General features: G+C 38.1%; 1 protein-coding gene across 7 annotated transcripts in view; it reads right to left on the bottom strand.

Moving 5' to 3' along the window:
• LOC101000074 (serine/threonine-protein kinase TNNI3K) overlaps positions 1 to 22,476 on the bottom strand; it is a 309,317-nt gene that overhangs the window by 24,015 nt on the left and 262,826 nt on the right. Inside the window, exon 26 of one of the 7 annotated variants that reach the window (XM_021943016.2) lies at positions 12,948 to 12,997. The exons of the other annotated variants lie outside the window; for them this stretch is intronic. Coding sequence (XP_021798708.1) covers positions 12,985 to 12,997 — 13 coding nt within the window. The 3' untranslated portion in view covers positions 12,948 to 12,984. Of the gene's footprint in view, positions 1 to 12,947; positions 12,998 to 22,476 lie in introns of those variants that run through there. 7 annotated transcript variants of the gene reach the window in all.

Genomic DNA, 22,476 nt, shown 5'->3' with positions numbered 1-22,476 from the left:
AGTAACTATGTGCCAGGCATTGTTTTAAGTGACTTACATAGATTGTTTCATTTAATCTTCACAATAACCAAGGAAGTAAGTATCATTATTATGCCTGTTTTATAGATTAGGAAGCAAAGGCAACTGGAAAGAAGTGAATGAGCTTGGGTAAGATCTCACAGAGAAAATGGCAGTGCCACAATGTGAACCCAGCCAGTCTTCCTGGGAGCACATGTTCCTCACCACTACGATATACAACCTCCAAATATATCCTAAGTTCAGCTCTACAAACTTCTATGGTGATGGAGAGAGGACATTATCTAAAACTATTCTGAAGTTGAAGCTGTTGCCCAAAGGACAAACAGCTGTAAGAACACTCTGTCCAGTCAGGGCATCCAGAGCAGAGAAGGTGGATCTGTGCTCCCAGAGATAGGACCTCCACACTGCCACAGGGACCCTGTGGACTATTCAATCTTCCCTTCACCTCTGCTCCCATGTCACCACTATTCACAACTGTGCAAATTAAAGCTCCAAGCAATCCTCCCCAAGATGAGTCAGCTCCACATATAACTACCAGGTCTAAATTTCATAAGGGGCCTCTTAGCCCTGTTACACCCACCCCAGCTGCTTAAACATGTTGCAACTCAAAGGGGACTGTTTTCTTTATCACCGCCACGTAGACCAAGTCCCAAATACCACATAGTATGCCCCAGCTCTCCGTTCCTTCTTCCTTCTCATTTGTTCTCAGTGTCTTAAAAATGGAGGCAGACCATACAGTGATTTTTCCCATTTTTTTGAAGTTGGGAGACAAAAATGTTGGTATTTTTCCAAAAATTTTGGAAAGGGAGGAAGGAAAAGGTGAAAAGAGACAAGCAAGGACTGAGGGAAAAAGAGCCAGAGGCAGAAGAGATAACAGGGAAATAGACGGATGGATGGGCCTCAGAAATGAGAAGGTCGATTTCTCCATCCAAGGTAAAGAGAGGAGAATCCATGGAGTCACAGAGAGACTGTAGGGGCTGAGGAAGAAAGGTAGTGGAACTCATGCGAGGTAGTCTCAAATTCTTCAGGAAAGTCAGAGGCGAGGTCACCTCGATTCTGTACGTGTATTTAAATACCATATCTTAAAATTTCACACTCAAGATCCCAGTTCAGTCTATTCTTTTGAAAAATTGAATTGTCATTTATAATCAAGGTATATGAGGGTGCAGATGCATAAGAATGACACTATGGACTTTGTGGACTCAGGGGGAAAGGGTGGGAAGGGGGTAAGAGATAAAAGACTACAAATTGGGTTCAGCGTATACTGCTCGGGTGATGGGTGCTCCAAAATCTCACAAATCACTGTTAAAGAACTTACTCATGTAACCAAATGCCACCTGTTTCCCAAAAACCTACGGAAATCAAAAATTAAATATATAAATGAGCTTGGGCAAGATCACACAGAGAAAATGGCAGTGCCCAAAGGAGAAATAGCTGTAAGAACACTCTGTCCAGTCAGGGCATCCAGAGCAGAGAAGGTGGATCTGTGCTCCCACAGATAGGACCTCCACACTGCCACAGCGACCCTGCGGACTATTCAATCTTCCCTTCACCTCTGCTGCCGTGTGTGTGTGTGTGTGTGTGTATGTGTGTGTATATATATACACACATATATATATGTATATATTCTAGGCATAGATAATGAACTTTTCACAACAGAATGACACACATTATAAACTTAAAGCTTTGGCTTAACTATAACATATCTTCATTACAGTTACTTGTCCTTACATTAGAAAAATTTCATGTATACAATTTATTTTTCTTTTAAAGATATATTCTTTGGGGTTATTTTATAAGACTATTTACTTTATAAAAAAAAGATTCTTAGAAGTTTTTATCTCCATTATTCTGGCTTTCCTATGATTTTAGTTTAAAAATCAATTCAAAAAATTATACTTTTAAAGTAAGGTAATTTGTTTTAAATTGAAGACTAAATACTCCTTAAATAATCCATATTTGTAAATGTTGTCTTAAAAACACATCCTTTACTTATGGAAATAAATTATATAAAAGCAAGATATGTGTTCAAAACACTAATATAATAATTTTGAGCTTAAAAAACAGATACTGTTTTGAAAACACTATTAGCGATGGATTATGGAGCCTCTGCACTGACAGTGTGCTCTCCAGCTAGGTATCAGGTAAAACATGGGAACCATAAGCTTCGTCACGGTTAGTAGAATCCACTAAGATCTGTAAGCAGTGGGAGCCATAGAGCCACCCTAAAAAGGAGGTATATTGGGGTGGGAGAATCAGAGATCCTTGAGGTAAGAATAGCATCTCAGAAGTGACCAAGAGTCTATAACTGCCCTTTAGATACATTGATCCCTTTAGGTAAAGAAGAAGAATGAAAATGCTGTGGAAATCTCATAAATAAAAACAATGAAATGAGTGAACAGTAAGAGGCTATGTGGAAACAGGAGATGAAAATAAATATAAAAGTAGAACTCCTTTCAATTTCTATTAATGACCTAATAATTCTTCCAGCCATCCAACTGAAAAGCAGACTGTCACATCTGACAACTCTTTTTTCCTTCATCGATCAGCCAACCCTCTTCTTCTACTCCACTGGGCCAATATTTCTCAACATCTATTATCATTTCTCTGCTTCTTCTTGACTTACCTGGGAACCTCCTGGTCCACCATCTGTCTTCTACTAACCTGCACACAGCTGCCGTATTAATCTCCTAAAAGTGCTATTCTGGTGAGGTCATCACTTCCTCAAAAACTTTGAATGACTTCCCACCGTATGCCGACCACAGTCAAAGAGTTACTTTAAGTACTAGCTAGGGCAGTGGTTCTCAAAGTGTGATGCCTGGGACATCAGCCTCCGCTGGGAACTTGTTAGAAATTCAAATGTTTCACTCTACATCACACCTGCTGAATCAGAAACTCTGGTAGTGGGCCCAGCAATTTGTGTCTTAAAAAATTTCCCAGGTGATTCTGGTGCATTTTCAATTTTGAGAGCCACTGGCTTTGTGATTGAGACAATGAACTAAGACGTCTTAGTTTTAAATCCTTTTTCTGTTTACCAGTTGTACTCTTTACACAAGACACTTTCTAAGCCTCAGTTTCCTCATCGATGAAACAGAACCTAATTGAGGTTGCCACTGTGAGTTGGACATAGCAGATTATATATAATGCTTAGCACACAGCCCACACATATGGAGCTCTCCATAAATACCGTTATTACTAACTATTATTATTAAAGGCTACTCCTGCTCTGATTCTAAACGCTTTCTACAGGCTGGCTCAGTTGACCCATTTACCATTTCCCGTCCAGCCTGGTACCACCAGCACAGTACCTTGCTCAAATAAGTGCTTGAGTGTTTGACATATGAATCAGTGAGGAGCTAATGCCAGAAAATTTTTGATACTAATTCAGTTCCTTAGGGAAGAAGAAGCTTAGTTTGAAATTGGATGGAGTGAAAATTCTAATGAATGTTAATGGGGCATTGATTTACTATCTGACCTAACATAATATAATAAACCAGTTGTCTTTTATTCCCATCCGTAAAATGGGATTAATGCTATTAACCTTTTTTTTTTTAAGAGTTACCCCTACAAGATATACTGCATATAGAAAGTGCCCACAGGTGTTGAGAATGATTTGTGCAATGCATAATAATGAACAGCATCTACCGAAATAGGGGTGGGGGAAAAGCTAAATTAAATAATCCCCATCAACGGAGCTGGGGACAAGAATGTTTCTGTTTTTATTTTTTTGAATCACTACCAGCGTTTTCTCATAATGATGCTCATGGGAGCATGCATTGTAAATATTTCTTTTAGACTTCTGTAGAGAGGTTGCTGGAGAAAATACTGTCTATCATGTGGTTAACAATTGTTGATATCATTTTTGTGAACCGGCAATAAGGGCATCTCATCTATGTAGAATATTCTAACACTGAAAAATCCCAGAAGTCAGCTGCCTTAACTTGTTATAATAAGGGTTGGGGAAACATGTGGTTGTATGAGGGTACATTCATTATTACTACTAGAGAAATAATGCTGGAATTAGTGATGGGGAATATACAGTGATTTCTACATATATGAAGTGGATGCCATATTATCATTTGTAACATATAATACTTGCCATGACTTGTCATTCCTCTTTTAAAAATAGCAAGACTAACTAAAGCCGGATTCTGACAATACTAAACTGATTTACTCTACCACTGAGCATTCTTTTTCTCTCTCTAGGCCATCCTCAACCAAGCTGTGGAAATGTCCTTCTTTTTAAACGTGGCTGACCACACCACTTACTGCCGAGGTCCCATGTCCCATAGTAGTAAGGTCCCACAGCCCAGGTCTCAAGCAGCAGGTCTCGGTCTATTTCTCCAGCCTCAACCTTTATCGCTCCCTGCCTCATATAGGCAGCCTCTGCACACAATGAACTTCTTTCTCACAGTTTTTCTCGCATACTAAGCCCCACAGTAAAAGGACTTGATCTCTTTACTATGACACCTCATGCCTTGTGTTGTACAGATTTGATATTGCCTTCCCGACTCAACTATTCTCATCTTAAGTCAGAAACCATGTCTTATTTTTTGTTTATTTTCATCATTTAGCAACATATCTAGAAATTAGGAATCCCTTCCCCATCCAAGTAGATAGTGATTGAGCAGATGAGTGAACAAACAAATGGATAGCAACATTCACTGAGTAGTCTTCAACATTAGTCAATTTTTTTTTTTCCTGGCTAATGGGAAATTTCAGAACAGAAATAAATGACCATATTTTTAAAAACTTTGAAATACCAAAGTTGTTATCGATAAAAACACGGATGATTTACACTTCATACCTACAATCTCAGCCTAGTTCCAGCTCAGAGATCCGCAGAGGATGGCTTCACCGGTAAGTTGATTGTCCTTTCCTTCCCCTCTAGTGAGGCTCCTAAAAACATCAGTACTACTCTCTCCATTTACATTTTCTGCAAAGGCAAGTCCCTTCTTTTCAACTGAGTCAGACGTCAGAATCTAGAAGGCAGCCAGGAGGTAAACTGGCTCTATGGGGCATTAGGTTGGCAGGTGTAAGTATAGTCCTTTTAATAACTAATGATCTCCAGTCTAAAGAAATAGCCAATTTAGGAAGACTAGGCTTCTGAAGAGAAAATCCTCAGACTTCCCTTAGCTTTTATCACACTTATTTTTTAACTTACTTGAATGTCATTTCCAGATTCAGCTTTTAGCTATTTCCATCAGTGTTCAGTCTCCATTCCTCACCTGTTGTGTCTGCCCACCTCAAACCATGATCTCCTTAGTTTGACTACATCGGATGTCAGCCACCTGCCCACCCTGAGTTATGTCTGACCTCAATTACTTGCAATATCTTCCTGACTTCTGCCCTAATTAGACTTGTGCCTCTTGTAGAACTGGTTGCCAACAGCAACCATCAGAGAAACTTCAGTCAAACAGCACACCCTTTCCTAGTATCATTTTGATATGTATGGGCATGATAAAACGTTAGAATTTCACCTTAATTTTGGTTAACTGTATATTTATTTTCTGAGACAGCACCAAAAAAAAAGTCTTTCAAGTCTCATACTGGGTTAGGTGTGGGTTTTCTGCATAGTCCCAAATGATGAAGGAAAAATAACAGGACTACGACCCTCAGGAAGGGCACTGACCTAACATTCAGTCTGGAGCTTGTTTTCTTCCTAAGCTCTATGAAGTTATGTCATCCCCTGTATTTTTTTCCTAGGGCTGCCATAAGAAAGTTCCAAACACGTGAAGGCTTCAAACAACAGAAATGTATTCTTTCACTGTTTTGAAGGTTAAAAGTCCAGAGTCAAGGTGTTGGCAAGGTTGGTTCTTTCTGAAGGAATATTCTGAGGAAAATTCTGTGCCTGTGTCCTAGTTTCTGGTGAGGGCTGCAATCCTTATATTCCTTGGCTTCGAGATGCAGCACTTCAGTCCCTGCCTCCATCATCTTCACATGCCATTCTTCTACACGTCTCTGTGCTCTTCTTATAAAGACACAAGTCACCTTGAATTAAGGGCCCACCCTCCTCCAGTATAAACTCCTATAAACTTCTCGCATCTGCAACAATGCTGTTTCCAAATAGGGTCACATTTTGAGGTACTGGGGTCTGAAACTTTAACAAATCTTTTTGAGGGATACAATTCAATCCATAATATCCCTTCACATTTTTACCACAATATTGATCTTGTTTTTTATCATGAGTTCCAAACAGAATTTCTTGCTGTCCTGAAAAGAGCACATATGGCTTTGGGTTTAGATAGACGAGTCAACCCCAGCTTCCTCACTTAGTATCTCAGGAGATGTTTCCTGTTTTGACCAGTTTTCCCATCTTCAAAACAGAGATAATATCTACCTTGCGAATAACTGTGGATATCATATTAATATGTGTCCTAGTACATAGTATATTCTCAATAAATTCTATCAAGACTTCTCTTCTTAAGTGAGTAATTGTTACATAATAGAGAACAACATAGCAATTTTTATTAAAATGAACCTTTTCATCAATGCTCCCCTTTCACTTAAATGCTTCCTCTTGATAAGGAACTTCTCTGTAAGTGTATATACAATCACACAAATTGCCAAAAGCATTACAAAGCCCTTTCAGCTTGTCAGCTTGTAAGCCTCTGACAAATACAGAGAATTATGCGAAAATGCTTTAAAACAATTGCTCCTAGCATTTTGGTCAGAATGTATTTATTAGACCGTACCTTATACTTGATTGTGAAAATAAACAAGGACATAAATGATCTGGCTTTAAATGCTCTATAAAATCTGCATTACAAGACTCTATGATTCATACAGGAAGCTTCTATTTTGGTGTGCCTGGGTAAATTTGGCTATGCAAACTTCGAATAGCCTTTGAATTGAAAAACACAGTTATCGTTTACTGGCTGACAACCTTTTCAAGGGGGAGAGAGGCAGGCACTGTACAACCAAAGATAACTTTACTTAATTAGTTTTTGGAAGATTATTTTCTCCCCTTAGTCTATAGAGAAACAAAGGTCTGTCAGCACCAGATGCATCTGAGCTTTGCAGATGTGGTTGTGGCTTCTTGAAATCTTTAAAGATTCATCTAAAATATGCTTTCAGGTCTCCTTTTTGTGAAACTTTGACAGGATAATAGAATTAGATTTGCTGAATTTCACTAAACTGTAAAGTAATGTGTCATCAGCTTCACTTACTTTCCAAAAAATATTTCTCTCTGGTAATACTCATCAGTCTAGCTTTTCAACCCCTAAACATGAAACTCTGAAACAAAAAGGATGACTCCATCAGTTACGCAAGTGACAAGATGTTAAACATTTAACACTCCCACATAGTAGCACCAGCTGCCTCTGGATGAAGCAGATTTGCTTAGATTTGGCATAGAGGAAAAAAAGGAAGACAAGGAGAAGAAAAATGAAAGGAAGAGGAACTCCTCTTGCAGTGAGAATGCAAAGTTCTCTGCAGATGTGCAGGAGTCTGAAGTGGGATGTGCCTACTGCACAGAACTTTTCTCCTGAGGGAACATTGCAAAGACAGTCATCATCAGGTTCTCAACTCCCACTACCAGTGCCCCTGCATCCCCACCATTTCATGGGCTCACTCTGATAAGAGTCCCTAGTACACTGGATTAAAATAATGAAGGGATGGGGACTCAGTACATTTCCACATCCCAGTATAATTGCTCAATAAATATCAGCTGAACAAACGAACTAGAAAAGCACACATGGGCCTCTGGGTCATTCGGACTCTCTCCACAACCATTTCCTTACCTTAGGCACCTAATTCTGCTGTAATCATAGGCCAGTGAAACAGTGTTGACTGAGCAAGCTGTGTGCTAGGTTGATTCTAACAACAGAATCCCTTGACTTTGTTAACAGCCCCAAACTGGCATCAACTTTAAAGAGTCAAGACTATTTTCCTCTTTAAGTGTCTTATCAAGAAGAATGTTAGTGAAAGGGCAAAAGTCACCTACAGTTTTCCACGGTGAGCCATTTACCTGGATGAGGGACAGGAAAGGCCAGCTTTAGGTGATCACACAGGGACCCCATCATAAGGCTTGTTAACAGAGAAGTTTTCCTTGTAGAGTGAGGCATGCTGCAGGGGGTGCCCATTTTGAAGAACACAGTATGAAGCTCCCAACAGTGAAGACAGAACAGTATAAATAGCAACCCGTCAGTGGTAGGTGTTTGTTCTTTCACTCAGTGGACTTCTGATGAGTAACTACCATGTGCCAGGCGTTATTCCAGGCACTAAAGGATGAAGCCAGGAGGGGGTGGTGTGGGAGTGGAGATGCATATAAAGAGGAATAAGGCATATGGCTGAGATGCTGGACAGTTAACTCAGTAGGTCTCAGATTCATCATCCACCTTTTAATGTAGAGATTCACAAACTACAAGCTGTGAGACCTTTGGGTAAGTTAATTTCTTTCTTTTGGTGTTTTTGTTATGATGGCTGGATTTTTACACCTTTATTTCTCTTTCCTCACCATCTAAAGAGATAGACTTATAAACAGATGATCATGTGTGTGATGTCATCAGTACAGGAATAGTTGAGTGCCATGAGCCACCCTGCAGTGCTGCCTGTTTTGCACAGTTCGAGGGGCCAATCTTGGGTTCAAGGTGGAGCTCTACTGTGTCTATGTCACTCATGTCTCATCTAGATGACCATATTATCCCTAGCTCCAGGTCTGAGTCTGTACAATGACTCATAGTAAACACAGCTGCATAAATCATGCTCCTTTAGGGTGCCTCACAGTTTCGAGTCATGCCCCAGGGCAATTTCAATAAAGATTGCTGGCTGCTCTACCCAGTCCCATCCAGATCTTTTTATGCTCACTGCCTGAACGAAGAGAAGAGTCTGAGGTCTCAGTGGTCTCAGTGACGGGAAGGGAAGCCGCATGAAGGACAGCTACCCTCTTCCTTCCAACTTTCCTTGGGTACTGAACTTACTTGTCTCCGTGTTCTTTTCTGTCTACTTCTATTGACTTTAAATCCTCATCTATAGCTTCTGCTCTACCCACATTCAATCCTTTGCTATTCCCAAATGTACTGCACAGTTTCCCACTTTCCCGCCTTTGTTCCTGTTGCTTCCCTTTCCTAGTATACTCTTTCTTCCTTTCTCTGCTTGGTTAGCTCTGCCAAACTCAAGTGAAACAGGATGGCTTTTGGGAAGTCTACCCTGACTCTTCCCAGGCTCATAGGGCTTCCTACACAAGGCTTAGTATTTATCTTCCTGTTTGTTTCTCTGACCTCCTCCCTTAGACTGTGAATTCCCCCAGGACTGAAGAGATGTCTAATCCATCATTGGGTGTCCAATATTTACCATATGATTCAATACATAAGAGATGCTTAATAAATGATAGATAAATGCGTATCCAATGGAATTAGATCAGTGAGGAGGCTAGTGTAATAGGGAAAATGACACATACTTTTGTGTTTTCCACCTGTAAGTAATATATTGTTAATTCTTTAAATAAAGAAAGTAAGGGTGGATTACATGAGGTAAGCAGTTTGATACCAGTAGTTCGAGGCCAACATGGCAAAACCCTATCTCTACTAAAAATACAAAAATTAGCAGGGTGTAGTGGTGCGTGCCTGTAGTCCCAGCTACTTGGGAGGCTGAGGCACGAGAATTGCTTAAACTCGGGAGGCAGAGGTTGCTCTGAGCCCATTGCACCACTCCACTTCAGTCTGAGCAACAGAGTGAGAGACTTTTGTCTAAAAAAAAAAAAAAAAGCATATTCAGTTTGCTAAAAGTCTTTATACAAGAATACAAGACTAGCTATCAAAATATTGGGCCTCTCTGGATAGGGGCAGACACAGTACTGTATACCTAGAAGGAAATCAACACACATTTGTGAGTTAGTTGATTAATTCCATGAACTTTTCAATGCTAGCTATATTTAATTAAACTTTGTATACTGTTCAAGATCCTATATATGTCTCTCCCAAAGAGAAAGAGAAGTTTATTTAACAAAGTATAATACATAGATCTCGGTAGTTGGTAGTTTTGAACAAATTACAAACAAGGTGCTGTCTAATTTAATGAGCAGTAATCTTCTAAAAATTCAAGAGATTTGACCATCTCTCAATAATTTTTTTCTCATTTTATTCTTTTTTTTTTTTTTTTTTGAGATGGAATCTCACTCTGTCATCCAGCCTGAAGTGCAGTGGCACGATGTTGGCTCACTGCAAGCTCTGCCTCCCGGGTTCACGCCATTCTCCTGCCTCAGCCTCCCGAGTAGCTGGGACTACAGGCGCCCGCCACCATGCCTGGCTAATATTTTTTGATACTTTTAGTAGAGACAGGGCTTCACCCTGTTAGCCAGGATGGTCTCGATCTCCTGACCTGGTGATCTTCCCGCTTCAGCCTCCGAAAGTCCTGGGATTACAGGTGTGAACCACCATGCCTGGCCTCAGATCTTTTTAAAAGGTGAGAACTGATTGCCGTCTGTACTACTGATCTCAGGAAGTAAAAATCAAGGGGTAAAAAAAGTAGTTAAACATCTCTAAGTCATGTTTAAACTCAGAATTGTCTACCTTTTACAAAAGAAATAAAATACCCAAAGAATATACAAGCAATAGAAAATTTGTTTGTAACATTGAAATTCAAGCTGGGCGCATAGGCTCACACCTTGGAAAGCAAGCAGATCGCTTGAGTTCAGGAATTCAAGACCAGCCTGGGCAACTTGGTGAAACCCTGTCTCTACAAAAAATACAAAAATTAGCCAAGTGTGGTGGCGTACGCCTGTAGCTCCAGTTACTTGTGGAGCTGAGGAGGAAGAATCACCTGAGCCTGGGGAAGTTGAGGCTGCACTGAGCCATGATCACACAACTGTACCGGGTAACAAAGTGAGACCCTGTCTCAAAAAAAAAAAAAAAAAAAAGAAAAAAAAAAGAAATTCAGATCACTCAATACCAGAAAGTAGTTCATAGGTACCTTTCTAAGTCAAACACAATACTCTATTCCTTAACATATATGATATGACAAAATCAACAATCAACATTTTAATATGGTGCTTTGTCCTCAATTTTATTTATTTCATAATTTCATAATTCATTTTCCTCTATGTTAATCTGATAAAAGATTATTGAAGAAAAGAGTATATGATTTTTCTTGCCCTAAACAATAAAGGACAATTTTTTAAAATAAAATGAAAATCATTCATTTGTGTAAAACCAATAAATTTAGATTCGTTAGTTCTCACGCATTTTAAATCTTTTCTATTTTTATGTAGTACTCTAGCATTCAGCAGCCACATTCACAATTGACTATTACTTTATTTTCAGGGATTATAGAGAAAAATTGAAATCCTCAAAAGTCATTTTCCTGATTTCTGTCATTGTCATAAATAGCTGCTGGGTAGAAAACATCCAGAAACCTTTAAGTTATTCCAAATGGCAACTTGACTGAGGAATGGTCAACATTGTCGAATTTGACAATCAGGTAGTGTAAATAAGTAAGGAAAAGCTATGAGAAATTTATGGGTAAAGCTGCTATTTAATGAGGAAAAAGGAGTGCTCTACTATCTCAAAGAGAATAAGTGATAAAAAGAAGTAGAAAGTGTCTGAAAAAGGATTCTGAATTTCAGATAGACACAGGCTTTCATTTCTCAACCTCAGAAAGGGGTTTATCCATCTGTGGCTAGAACTGTGAAACAGGGACATTTATCCTTAGTTTAAAACAAAACAACACAAGTTTCTCAGGGATGATATTAAGTGTTTTATATGAATTTTATGCAGACCCTGTAAAAACCAGACAAGGTAATATTATGGTCCCTATTTTAGTTACCGAGGGACAAGTTTATACCATTCTTAAAGGCAGAGGTGGGATTAGAACATATACCTCTGGCTTCAAGAAGCAAGTTCTTTCCCAGTATAGCACAGTAACTCCCACTTCTGTTATCAGCAAAGCATCCTTCCTCCTGAGCCTCTCTTTTACCAGCCCTGGGTTGGGCTCTGACCCATAGCTTGCTGTTGGTTTTCTCAGTTTGTGTGCAATCTCTCATGCTACTGGTCTGGCAGACTGATTCACTACTTACCCTCTGAATGCAGTCTGTCTCCTGGCCTGTGGGCTATTTTTTTAATGCTTTTCTCTCTGCCTTTTGTAGAGTTTGGTGTCCAGATTCACCAGTTCTAGAACTACTCTGGCCAGGTTTAAGTCCCACATCAGGCATTTGCCACTTGTATTTTGGGGACTTTATTTTTTCTCATCTGTGAAATTGAAAAAATCATAATGCCTTCATTTTTATGAAGATTAAATGATATAACACATTTAAAGTACCATGGCCTGTTATCTGGTACAAAATAAGAACCCAATATGGTTACACTTATGATGGTTATTATTATTATCACTATTTTTATTATACCTTCAGTTCTAGCGTACATGTGCACAAGGTGCAGGTTTGTTACATATGTATACATGTGCCATGTTGCTGTGCTGCACCCATTAACTCATCGTTTACATTAGGTATTTCTGATCTCTTTGCCAAGGCCACCTTTTGCAAGAAGCTACCCACATGCCCTTTAACCTGATGGAATCATTCTCTGCCTCTCCTTTTTCTTAGTAACGCCTCCGTCTGTGTTAGAATACACTAGAGTCATGTACCCATTATTGTATACAATCACATTGCATTATAATACATTTGGGGTCTATTTTCCACACAAACTACTTAAAGGTAGAAATATTATACTATGTTTGCTTTTTGGCATCTTTGGTTCCTGGCAAACTCCTGGCACAAAATAAGGACTCTGCAAATGTTTGTCGAATGAACACCTGACCAATCAGAGAGGATGAAATACAAATGCTGCTTCAATTTTCAGCTTTTGTGATTTCAAAGGGACTTGAGTTGCTAAGTCTCAGAGCCCATGTTCCTAGATGACTAGCTTATGCCATAGTACACTAAAGTACCATATTAGTAGGGAATACCAACACGACTAAAACAAGTTCTTTGAAATTCTCACCATAGAACTGTGCATCTCCATGTTGTTGGTGTCAGTGAACCATCCTAATGTGAAGGAGAACAAGAAGTACATTAAAGCAAAAAAGAGACTTTGGGGCCAGAAAGATTTGTATTGATTGAGCCATTCATTCATTCATTCATTCATTCATTCATTCATTCAAAACACATATATCCATCACACTATATGCCAAGCATTGTGATAAATATTAAGAATGCAAAAATGAAAGACACAGTTCCTGGCTTCAGGAAGCTTACTTTGTGTAAGTGCATGTGCATGTGTGTGTGTGTGTGTGTATGTGTGTGTGTGGCAACTGACATTCAAAGACATCAATAATTACAATAATGTTTCCATTCTCTGATGGGATATATACAGAATATAGTAACAACAAACATGATGGGTAACGAGTTGAGGGTATTTAGGACAACTTCCTAGAGGAGGAGATGTTGGGATTGAACTTGGTCTTAATTGAATCCTTTAGGTATTTTTGTGTTAAAAAGATGGGGGTGGGGGTGAAGAAATTTAAAAACTGCTCATCATGTGTGCTATTTGCAAATTTTCCTGGACCTATATTTAAAGAACTTGGATTGTGCTTGCCTTGAAATATTTGTAATGAATAATACAGGGATCTTGCGATCAGCACACTATTTACTATTTGTAACTAAATTAAGATAATGATTTGTTCAACATTCCTTTCAATATATTTTCTTTAGTTTAATGAACCTTGTCCATTGATATTACAGATATAAAATTATTTAATATGAATAGCTCTCCCCCTCAAGAAACTTATTCAACAGAGACATGATACCAAGTAGAAAGTGGTAAATGAATTAGAATAGATAAATCTTTTCTGAGAAGACAGTGAATCTTTCCATCAAGTAAAAGAATGAGATTAGGAAAGCTCACAGGGAGCGGTAAAACAACCTTGGAGAAGGAACAGAATCTAGAAAGAGATAAGAGCGAGGTGACTTTCTAAATACAGTACACTAAAGCTAAAAGGGTCCACAGAGATTGGTTACTGTATATTTGCAAGTCGCCTGTTAAAATCTTGTTAAAATGCAGATTCAGCAGGTCCAGTGTGGGGCCTGAGATTCTACATTTCTAACAAGCTCCTAGGTGATGCCAAAGCTGCTGGTCTGTGAGTCACACCTTGAATAGCAAGCATCCAATTCAAATGCCTCATTATAGATGATAATCCTAAAACCCAGGGCAGGAAGGGATTTGCTCATGTCACACAACTGATTAGTATGAGAGCAGCTCTCTTGTCTCACACTGTAGCAGCTCAGCAAGTAGTAAAAAGATCATGGGCTTTGGAGTCAGGCTGATGTTGGCTCAAATCTTGGCCCTGCTGTTTACTAGTTACAAAGCCTTGGGCAGGCCATTTATACTTTCTGTGCTTCAGTTTCTCATTTGTAGAAAAAATAACTCTTAGCTGTAGAAGAGCTGTGGTAAGTCTGATGCTACCACAGGCATACAAAAAAATGCACAATAGCGTCTAGAACATAGCAAGTGTCTATGTTCGAATACACATTTCTGTTCCATGCTACCGATCAAAACATGTAATGTGTTTTCTCTTTTTATCCTTTGGCCAGGTCTGTATTGCCATCAGTGCACATGGCAATATTATCTACATCATATCCTCCTGGGGCCCGGGCTGTGTTAGCATCTGGTGACACTTAGTGGCACAGTTAACACTGGATAGGCTGGCAAATAAGAGACTGATGAAGGCCAAAAAAACAGAAAGTTGTTTCATTTTTCTCACTGTCTCTTTGAAAGAGAAGTCAGGGTGGCAAACATATATCCACTAGTAAATTTTCTGTCCTCGTTTGCAGATGAGGCCTTTAAAACATCTGCTCATTAATAAAAAATGTTCGGCAAATATCACAAATATTAATGGTGATGATTTTCATTCCACTTTGGTTAATCCAGCAGTTATTTTCTTCCTGGGCCCATTATTTTTTCAGATTTCCTTAGCTGCCATTACCTAAATATCAAGAAAACTCCATCTCATGGGTTCCAAGGAGGTAATACGAAATGACAACTGGTTAAATGTGGTTTTTTTTTACAAGAAAATTCCTGCTTCAAATACTAGTAAGCAAAAGAAAGAATGATGGCATTTTTGCATTATATGAGGTTTAGATTTAGTCCACATGGAAGATGTTAAAGGTGAAAAAAAGAAAAAAAAAATCCATGAGGAATTAAACCTGTTAAACTGTTCAGAGCCATTGTGAGAGCCGCTTCAGAAATCTATTTAGAAATCATTGCTCTTGTATCTGAATCATTACAGAGACAGCAGCATCGCCCACTTCTTATTGCTGCGAACATAGCAACAGTTGCCATGCTAGCAAGAGATTCATATTCGCAACACAAACACTGGAGTCAGGAGGGAGCAGGGTGAGGCCAGAGCTGGAGTCAGGGCGGAGAACAGAACACAGTGCTGCCTGTATAGATTTAATTAGGCTGGTTGTTCTCTTTGGTCCCTGTGCTTGTCCTGTCAGATATTTCAGGAGAGCAGAAGCAGTCTCAAAAGCAGCATTTTTGGACCAAGTCTTACTTTCAGTTGTACACACAAGCAACTGCCAAAGGCAGGATCTGTGTGCTTTGATGTGCTTAAGAGTGGTCTGGACCCTCCTTTGTGTATGAATGGAGAGGGTTCCTCTTCATTTCCAGGAATGAAAACCTCATAAAACTCTCATCATTAGAAAGTCAGGCCATTCGTTGTCCCAATATGTCATTTCATCTAATTGAAAACTGAGAAATCTGTCACCATTTATTTAGCAGTTTGCCTCCGGCGAATCTTCGCAGGTTCTCTTCATGTGACTGGGAATTAGTTAATTAGTATTACAAAACGCTTGAAGACGGAAATGCACTCTGGCTCGCCCTTTGGGTTAGGAGGGAGTGCATTTTAGCTCGCTAACAAGCGCTGCTGACGGATAGAAAAGAACACGAAATTATAGCATGAGAATAGCCACGGTGAGAGCTGCATCTCATTCTCTCTCTCAAGTGGATATGTTGTAACCTAAATATGTCACTCGCTCACTCTTTTCATGCAAATCTTTTATGTGTGACAATAAATCTAGGTCCTTAAAGCTTATTTAAAAAAAAAAAAAAAAAAGGTGCCAGTTTTACACACGTAGGGCTCTTCTCATATCTTCACTTTTATTAATTTCCCATTTTCATCACCTCCTCTTTTGAACAGAATATTTTGTTTGATGTTCTTTTACATTTTTCATGGAGAAAGGCTGTTTCAAACTAAGGGTGGTTTTAAAAGTCAAGGAAAGATTGACATTTTTCACATGCTCCTCAACTTTGAGGCTGCACACCTTTGTTCGGCGTGAAGTCTCCAAGCCTCTCTCCTTAGTACAGCAGTCAGGAGGTCTGGAGGAGGCCTCACTCGTAGTTTGTCAACTGACTGCTAGATGGCGCTAGAGAGCAAGGCAGCCAAAAACAAGCAGCTAACCTGGTTGCTTTACTCCACATCAGCCGAAAAGGAGTTCTTAACATAGAGCCCTATCACCTTTCAGCACAGACTATGTCCAGTTCTGGTGATTTGTAAGATACCAGAAGCATGAAATGCAGAGGGCACTAGCAATCAATTTATAGCCCTCCTTTCACCTTTCGTGTGTATGTGTGTGTAAGGGAATTGCTTGGTCTGGGTATGCATCTACGGATACGGTGAAGAGGTGTTATGTAAATATAATAAATGGCTGTGTTTATTGTTTGGACCTTCATGGAGATAGTTTTAACTTCGTGAAAGACCCCTCCCCACTTTCTTTAATTTCCCCACCTATATAAGATGGCATTCAGGGACATAATGAGTTATACCAAATACTTTCACACTGTCACATCAAGATGCATAGTTACATATTTCCCTTTTCAGCCCCATACCACCAAGATATTAGGAGATTTTCTGATTTTGTTAACTAGTAAAAAAATATGGGCATCTCAAGAAGATATGAGCTTAAAAAGAAAGAGATAAAAGGCAACTGATAGGCATCGTGGCACTTGCTTAGATTCTAGCTTCTCTCCTTTGGCTTTTATATTTTGCCACTGCAAGCCCTTAATGAGCTTGATAACTGACGTTCAGGAAGTGCATGTCATAAAAATTTTGCGTCTCAGAGATGATAGCTACCCTAAAAAAAAAAAAAAAAAAAGGTTTGTCCCTAGATTTAGGCAAGGAACATCTTGTTCTCCTCATTATACATACAAGATCCATAGAACTTAAGTCACCAGTGTCACTGAGTAAGAAAGGCAACTCTTCCTATAAGCTCAGAAGACACTGCTGAAGTGAGGGTTAGATACTAATATAATGTTCCAATAAGCACTGCAGTCTTTTGTAAATTCTATAGATGTCATATTTCAAATCAGCATTCTTTGAATAAGTAAAATATAGGTTACAAAGCCAAATACCCTTTTTGGTTTTATTAAATTTATAAATCTTAAAATTATTTCTACGTAGAATTAGCTAAAAGATGCTGATTCTCTATTGTATTTATGTATGAGAAACAGTGGTCTTTTTCTTCATTTCTGGCCCTGAAAAACTCTTGGACTCTCATCACCAGAAAGTCAATTGTTGCCCCCAAATGTCAGCTAAAAGTTTGTTGTTGTTTTTTTCATTCAGTGAGTGCAATTCACTACTACAATGGAGAGTATGTTTAATGAGAAAATGAAAAGGAGAGCCTAATTTTACAGTATACTCAGTTCCATAAAGAAATCATGCTAAAATAGAGCTATCCTCAAAGCTAGTTCACAAATGTCACTTCAGTTAAGTTCCTAGAAAGAAGTCTGTCATTTTATGTGCTCTGACTGGTTGTCACTACTTTTACAAATGTGGTCAGAGAGTGAGCCTGTTTTGGAGAAGCATGATTGAAGAAGACACAGAGGGTAGGGCTAGGCATGGCTGTGAACAAGGCAGCAGCTGTGGAGTTGTGTTCAGTTTGGGTCTGTATCAGCACAGGCAGGTGATTACAGTGTTTCATCAGGAGGCATAAGCTTAGGCAAAGTGACTATTATCAGAGTTAGAGTGAGAAGGGAAATTTCCTTGCAATCAAAAGCTATTGGCCATAGACAGAGGGCAGTATGTTCCAGTATATCTGCAGTTTTAAGTGTGAGGTGGTTCAGTACTCTGGATAGCTCCCTGCTGATCTTCCTCAAAGCCCTAACTTGACATTAGAACTTTCTGGTGTTGGCAAACATGTGGGCAAAGTTTAGTCTCCAAAGATAGCATGATGTGATGAAAACACTACCGGACAGTCCCAGATTAAATTATGAACTACCATTTTTTGTACTAGTTATTTGCATTACTTACATTATTGAGTTTCTGAGTTTTAGCTAAAAAAATGGAAACCATGAGGCGCACTTCACAAAATCGTTGAATTCAATGGCATCATGTTTGTGGGAAGTCATTATGTTCACGTACTTCACAAATAGGTGTTTGGCACCTACCATGTACCAGGCACTGTTCTAAGTACTGGAGAAACAGCAGCAAAAGGAGAGACACTTTATGCCTGCATGATGTTTACAATCTACTGTGGGTATGAATATAAAAGTAAAAGATTTTCTAACATTATCACTCCAAGCAAATATAAGTGCTATGAATTTCTCATACAGACTCTTGTTGGCCTGTAGCATGAATTTTAATAGATTATGTGGTGGAGACACCATGGATTCAAGCAAGGTGGAGGGTCAGATAAGAAACACCTATATGAAGCCAAAATCCTCAAAGGGCAACATCCAGATTAGGTAAATCAGAAAAAATAAAATTCACTTTACATAAAGATATGCAGAGGATAAATATCCTACATTGTTCCTGGCTCCAGGTAAAGTAAGAAAAAGAATATATACAAATATATATATATACACACACACACACACATATATATATATATAAACTCGCAGAAGTCTCATCTGCCAACCCACATACAAGCTAGTTTAAAGCAGAATTATTACTACATGGGTTTTATGAAAAACTCCAAGTTGGCCGGGTGTGGTGGCTCACTCCTGTAATCCCAGCACTTTGGGAGGCCACGGTGGACAGATCATGAGATTAGGAGTACACGACCAGCCTGACCAACATGGTGAAACCCCGTCTCTACTAAAAAAATACAAAAATTAGCTGGGCGTGGTGGTGCGTGCCTGTAATCCCAGCTACTTGGGAGGCTGAGGCGGGAGAATCACTTGAACCTGGGAGGTGGAGCTTGCGGTGAGCCGAGATTGTGCCATTGCACTCCAGCCTGGGCAACAGAGCAAGACTCCGTCCCCCCCCACCCCCCAAAAAAAAAAAAAGAACTACAAGTTGAAGTTTTAGGGTGGTCTTGAGGTATTAATATCTCTAGGTAAAATGTGTTTGAAGAAATAAAAAGTATGGAGAGGGTCTACAGCTTTTTAAAACTCTCCTGTAAAACTGTAAGTGGCATGCAATTTCTAGAACTGGAATATAAATAAGAAATAAATTGAATTAGAAATGCAATGAACAAAATAAACAACACATTAAACCCACTTCTGAGAGAATAAGTGAACTGGAAGACAGATCTGAAAAAGCAGGATAGAGAAAGTAAAGGGTGGGAAATATTTTTTAAAAAGAGATTGAGAAATGTGGAAAACAGTGAGAAGCTTTAAAAAATATCCAACTAGAATTCCAGAAAGAGATACTAAAGAAGATGTAATAAAGATATGTTAGAAGAGACTGGCTGAGGATTACCCAGAATTTATGAAAGATGTCAATTTTCAAATTCTGGAAACATAATATATCACAAGTTAAATAAATAAACATAAATTTATATCTATACACAACATAGTTAATCTATAGGATACCAAAGATAAAGAGGATTTTTAAAAGCAGTTTTAAAAGGCAGATTAAAAACAAAAGATATAACAACTAGATTCATAGATGAAATTTTAACAACAGCAAAGAAAGTAAAACATGGAATAGCATTTTCCCCCTGAAGGTGCAGGGAAAAAAAGTAACTAAACAACGAAAATCCTATATCTACTAATATCTTAAAAAAGAGGGAAAATAAGTTTTTTTCATTTGTTTACTTCCAACAGAGTGAGGTTTAAAGAAGTTTTAAAGCTGCATTTATGGAAAAGAAAAACGATACTAGGAAAAAGATTTGAAATGTAACCATAACAAACAATGAAACATTAAACATGGGGTAAACCTAAATAAAACATAGTTGTATAAAACAATGAAATCACTATGGATTTATAAAATCTTGATGAAGATAAAATACCGGAAATTAAAATAAAGAGGTATTATCGAGGCCAGGAGAGAATAATCTTTAATTAAAATGGTCTAAGATCTTTCACTTGAGAATAAGACAAACATATTAAAAATATAATTTGTTGTTTTAAATAATGTATTAAAGTTTCTAGGGTGCTCACCAAAGAATAGAAATATAGCTCATATTCAAATAATCAAAGGAAATAAAAAAAGATAGGGTAAGAAAAAATACTAGACAGAATAAAATAAAGTGGTAGCAATTAGTCCAAATGATTTCAGCAATCACAATGAATGTAACTATTTATCACACAAAAGTTATATAAGAACCCCATAGAGAAAATTATAAACTCTTACTAAAAGATATTAAAGGACATTTAAATAAATGCAAAAATGTGCTATGTTCATGGTAAGGGGGACTCAATATTATAAATATGTCAGACCTTTTCACATTGACCTATAGGCTTAAATACCTATAATCAAAATCGCATTTTTTTTTTGGTGGAAAATACAAGCTGATTATAAAAAGTTTAGTAGCCTCCTCGCCTCTTATCTACCAGAGATATATTCCAAGATCCCCAGTGGATGCCTGAAACTAGAGCTATTACTGAATCCAATATACATTTTTTTCTTATACCTACATACCTATGATAAAATTTAACTTATAAATTGGGCACAGTGAGAGATTGACAATAATTAATAATAAAATAGAACAATTATAACAATATACTTTAATAAAAGTTATGTGGGGCATGGTGCAGTGGCTCATATTTATAATCTCAGCACTTTAGGAGGCTGAATCACTTAACCTTAGGAGTTCGAGACCAGCCTAGGCAACATAGTAAAACTCTGTCTCTACAAAAATAAAAATTAAAAATTAACTGGGCATGATGGTGCATGCCTGTAGTCCCAGCTACTCAGGAGGTTCAGGCAGGAAGATTGCTTGAGTCAAGGAAAAAATTCTAGGTAAAGTATTCATTCATAATAAATAATTAGACATGGTCCCATTTGCAGAAAAAGTACAGACCCTGAGTTCAAGGGAAATGCATGCTGGATGTCCCTTGTAACTCAGTGTGCACACACCTGCACTGCTGGGATGTTTCTGTCCACTTGCTTGTTTGTTTATTCATTTCTCTAATGAAGATTTACATTAGTAGAATATAAAATAAATGGGTCAATAATTGGTGTATTTATCAGAATATTATGTTTTGCTTTTATCTCATGCTAAACTAAGTGTCATATTAATGCTCTGCACGTGAAATCCACTGTTGAAAGAACAGTATCTTTTGTTATAGAACTTTTAAACATTAAAATATTTTTTTAAAAAAACATGCACGGAATGAATGTGGTAGTCACTTTTTCCCTCACACATCTTAGTCACCTACATTCTATCCTTTTAGTAATTAAAAAGAAATACATTGACATTTAGTGCCCTAATAGTGAGGGGGGGGAGAGTGGAAAAGAGGTGGAACATCTAGTAGTTCATTATTTTTGGACGAGAATGTATTCGAACTTGACAGGAATGTAGGAGTCAAAAAAATCTGAATGCCAGAGTTTTACTCAAATTGCAGAAATACAAAGCCTGGTATTTACAGCCTAACTAATAATTTTCCTAGTTTATTATAAATCAAATATTTAACATTCACCACATGCAGTTAAATAATAAATGAGATATAAATTATAACATGGCACAGAGTACTGTGGTCTTTAGTGAGGCATGAATGGAGATGGGGTAGCCCCCAGAAAATACTTCTTCATGACATTGTGATTACGCTGATTGAGATAATTACTGAAGACTGGTTAATATTTTGATAAGATAAGGGGGGTGTCAAGGTTAAGATATAGTGTTAAGATACAGTGATAGGTTGATGGTAGGTTAAACATGAGGTGTTTATGGGAACTAGTGGAACTTCTAGTTTGTAGTTTTCCTCTCCAAGAATGTTACTGATATTTTGTGTAAGATAATTTTTTGTTTTTTGAGATTGTCCAAAACATTGGAGAAACTTCAACATTCTAGTCACAGCTCACTAAATAGTAATGGCATCTCTTTAGTCCTTGGGAATACAAAAACAAACAAACAAACAAAAAAGAAGACTCTTGCAGTTCCAAAAAGCCTAGCATGTGCCTGAGAAGAGAGAGAGCGACAGTATCACTCTCTGTTTAGAACCACTGGAACATATGATTAAAACGTGTATCACTGAGGATTTTGGACTCCTGAATCAACTGGACTCCAGAATTAACTTAATTTTAGAGGCAATGGAGAATTATTGAAGGTTTTAATGCAAATAATATAATTAGAATTGGAGT

Source organism: Papio anubis, chromosome 1 (assembly GCF_008728515.1).
Source record: "Papio anubis isolate 15944 chromosome 1, Panubis1.0, whole genome shotgun sequence".
NCBI lineage: Eukaryota > Metazoa > Chordata > Mammalia > Primates > Cercopithecidae > Papio > Papio anubis.
Note: the sequence above shows the minus strand (reverse complement) of the source record. Positions and strands in the feature narration are given on the sequence as shown.